The sequence below is a fragment of the Cryptomeria japonica genome, chromosome 2 (genome assembly GCF_030272615.1).
Source record: "Cryptomeria japonica chromosome 2, Sugi_1.0, whole genome shotgun sequence".
NCBI lineage: Eukaryota > Viridiplantae > Streptophyta > Pinopsida > Cupressales > Cupressaceae > Cryptomeria > Cryptomeria japonica.
The window spans coordinates 423,641,810-423,644,018 of record NC_081406.1 but is presented as its reverse complement, the minus strand read 5'-3'; the positions used below and the strand labels follow the sequence as shown (position 1 = coordinate 423,644,018).

Below are 2,209 nucleotides of genomic sequence, written 5' to 3'. Positions count from 1 at the left end.
ATAAGCCAGTGAGGCAATTTCAAGTGGTTTTATTCCCCAGGAGGGTTTCCACTCAGGACATTATTGTGTCATACTCTTGTGTATGTTTTGCTCATTCTGTTGATTCTATTAGTTTTACATTGCTCAAATGTGTCAAAGTTGAAAAAACATTTAAAAGTATACAATTGTGTATGAACACTAATTCACCCCTCCCCGCCGTCCCGCCGCCCTCCCCTCTTAGTGTTCATTGTACTCTAACAAGTGGTATCAGAGCCAAATCCTCGTCCAAAAGAAAACTAGGCGTTTCCTGGTAGGAGTACTTATGGCTAGTCAAGAGGGTCTATCCTCTGTTAGAGCACCTTTATTTGATGGTTCTGATTATGCCTTTTGGAATATCAGAATGAAAAGGCATTTAACCTCTTTAGACTATAAAGTTTGGTTTGCAGTTGAAAATGCTTATACTTCCACTACAACACCTTCCACTCCTAATGAGGAGAAGGAATATGAATGTGATGCCAAAGCCTTTAATGCAATTTGTTGTGGCTTAACTAATGATGTTCTAGTTAAAATCATGGACTGCAAAAATGCTAAAGCTGTTTGGGATAAACTCTCACATATCTATGAGGGTGATGAATAGGTTAAAGAAGCAAAATTGCAAACCTTGAGAGCTAGGTTTGAAAGTCTTAAAATGACTGAAAATGAAAAAAATTGCAGATTATTTTTTGAGAGTTCAAAAAGTTGTGAACTCTATGAGAGGTCTTGGTGAAGATTTGAAAGAACCAGTTGTGGTTAAAAAGGTGTTAAGGTCACTAACACCTATATCTGATTCAAAAATCTCTGCCTTAGAGGAAATAGATATTAGCAAAGTCACATTAGATGCTTTGCGTGGAGTCTTCATTGCTTATGAAATGAGGATCAATGACAATTGGTCTACTAGCAAAGAGTTTGCCTTTAAATTTGTCAAAAAGGATAGTGACAGTGTTTGTGAACCTGAAAACTTCGATGAACATGACATGGCCTTTGTAAATAAACTAAGAAGAGGGTCGAGCAAATATAAAGGGAAATTACCTTTTAAGTGTTTCGATTGTGGCAAGATTGGATATTATGCCTCTCAGTGTCCAAATAAGGATCTTGATAGTGAAGATGAGGATCTTAGAAAATCGGGAAAGAAAAGTTCTCTAATTGCAAGAAGAAAAATGTCTTCAAAAAGAAGAAAAGTCTGTATGCTGATATTACATACAACTGTTCTGATCAGTCTCTTGAAGAAGGAGAAGAGACATTATTTATGGCTATATTAACTCCAAATGAAAATTAGGAGAACATTGATTTAGATAACTCAGGATCAGAGATTGATCTTGAAGGAGAGCTAAGATGTGCTCTCAAATTGAGAAAAGAAATTGTTTTTTTAAAATATCAGAATCGAAATGATATGAAACTTATTTCTGATCTAACTTTGCAAATTGAAGAAGATAAAAGAATTCTTTAGGTGACTCAAGGAAAACTGAATGGCAAAGAAAAAGAATGCTGTTCTTTAGAAGCAGAAAATGTTAATCTTCAAAAGAAGCTTGACAAATCTTGCAAAGACAAGCAGTTTTCCGAAGGACAATCCTCAAAGCAAGTTGAAGCTGAGAAGGAGAAGTCCATTGACAAGAAAAGTAAGTCTCCTAGATATAATTTTCATTTCTATGGTTATTGTTTCAATTAGGAACTGTGAGGTTTGGAAATGATCACTGTATTCAGATTATAGGCAAAGGCACTATGTTACTTGACAATGAAACTCCAGTGCATGATGTGTACTATCTTGAAGGATTGACACATAATTTGCTTAGTGTGAGCCAAATTTGTGATAATGGCTTCCAAGTTTCATTCAATGCACGAGGATGTGAAATAAGAAAGAAATCAGTTAAAACCATAGCTGCAGGTTTCATAACAAATGGTAATATCTATAATCTTTATGAGAGCATAAACAACAAAAAGTAAACTAGTGTGTGCTTTATGAGTCAAATTGATGAAACTAAGCTTTGGCATAGAAGGTTAAGGGCATATCAATTATGATAACCTAATCAAAATCAGTAAAAATTAGAATGTTAGAAATATGCCGAATTTGATTAAACCTGATAACAGTGTATGTAAAGAATGTCAAGAGGGCAAACAAACCAGGGTGAATTTTAAGCCCAAAGAATATTCTTCCTCAAAGCCACTACAACTAGTACACATTGACTTGTGTGGA

The 2,209-nt window shown here is 35.0% G+C and overlaps 1 protein-coding gene across 1 annotated transcript; it reads left to right on the top strand.

Moving 5' to 3' along the window:
• The first annotated feature begins 301 nt into the window (after positions 1–301).
• LOC131061963 (uncharacterized) lies at positions 302–1,959 on the top strand. Its single transcript, XM_057995797.2, has 4 exons — positions 302–605; positions 694–1,196; positions 1,466–1,634; positions 1,685–1,959. The coding sequence occupies exons 1-4, from the start codon at positions 302–304 to the stop codon at positions 1,957–1,959; spliced, it is 1,251 nt and encodes a 416-aa protein (XP_057851780.2).
• The last annotated feature ends 250 nt before the right edge of the window (positions 1,960–2,209 follow it).

What these genes read in the sequence shown, in the direction of transcription:
- LOC131061963 (XM_057995797.2), top strand. Translation starts at nt 302, where the DNA reads ATGGCTAGTCAAGAGGGTCTATCCTCTGTTAGAGCACCTTTATTTGAT. An exon ending in ACTCTCACATATCTATGAGG is followed by an intron (nt 606 to 693) that starts GTGATGAATAGG and finishes AAAAAATTGCAG; the next exon opens with ATTATTTTTTGAGAGTTCAA. An exon ending in TGTCTTCAAAAAGAAGAAAA is followed by an intron (nt 1,197 to 1,465) that starts GTCTGTATGCTG and finishes AGAATTCTTTAG; the next exon opens with GTGACTCAAGGAAAACTGAA.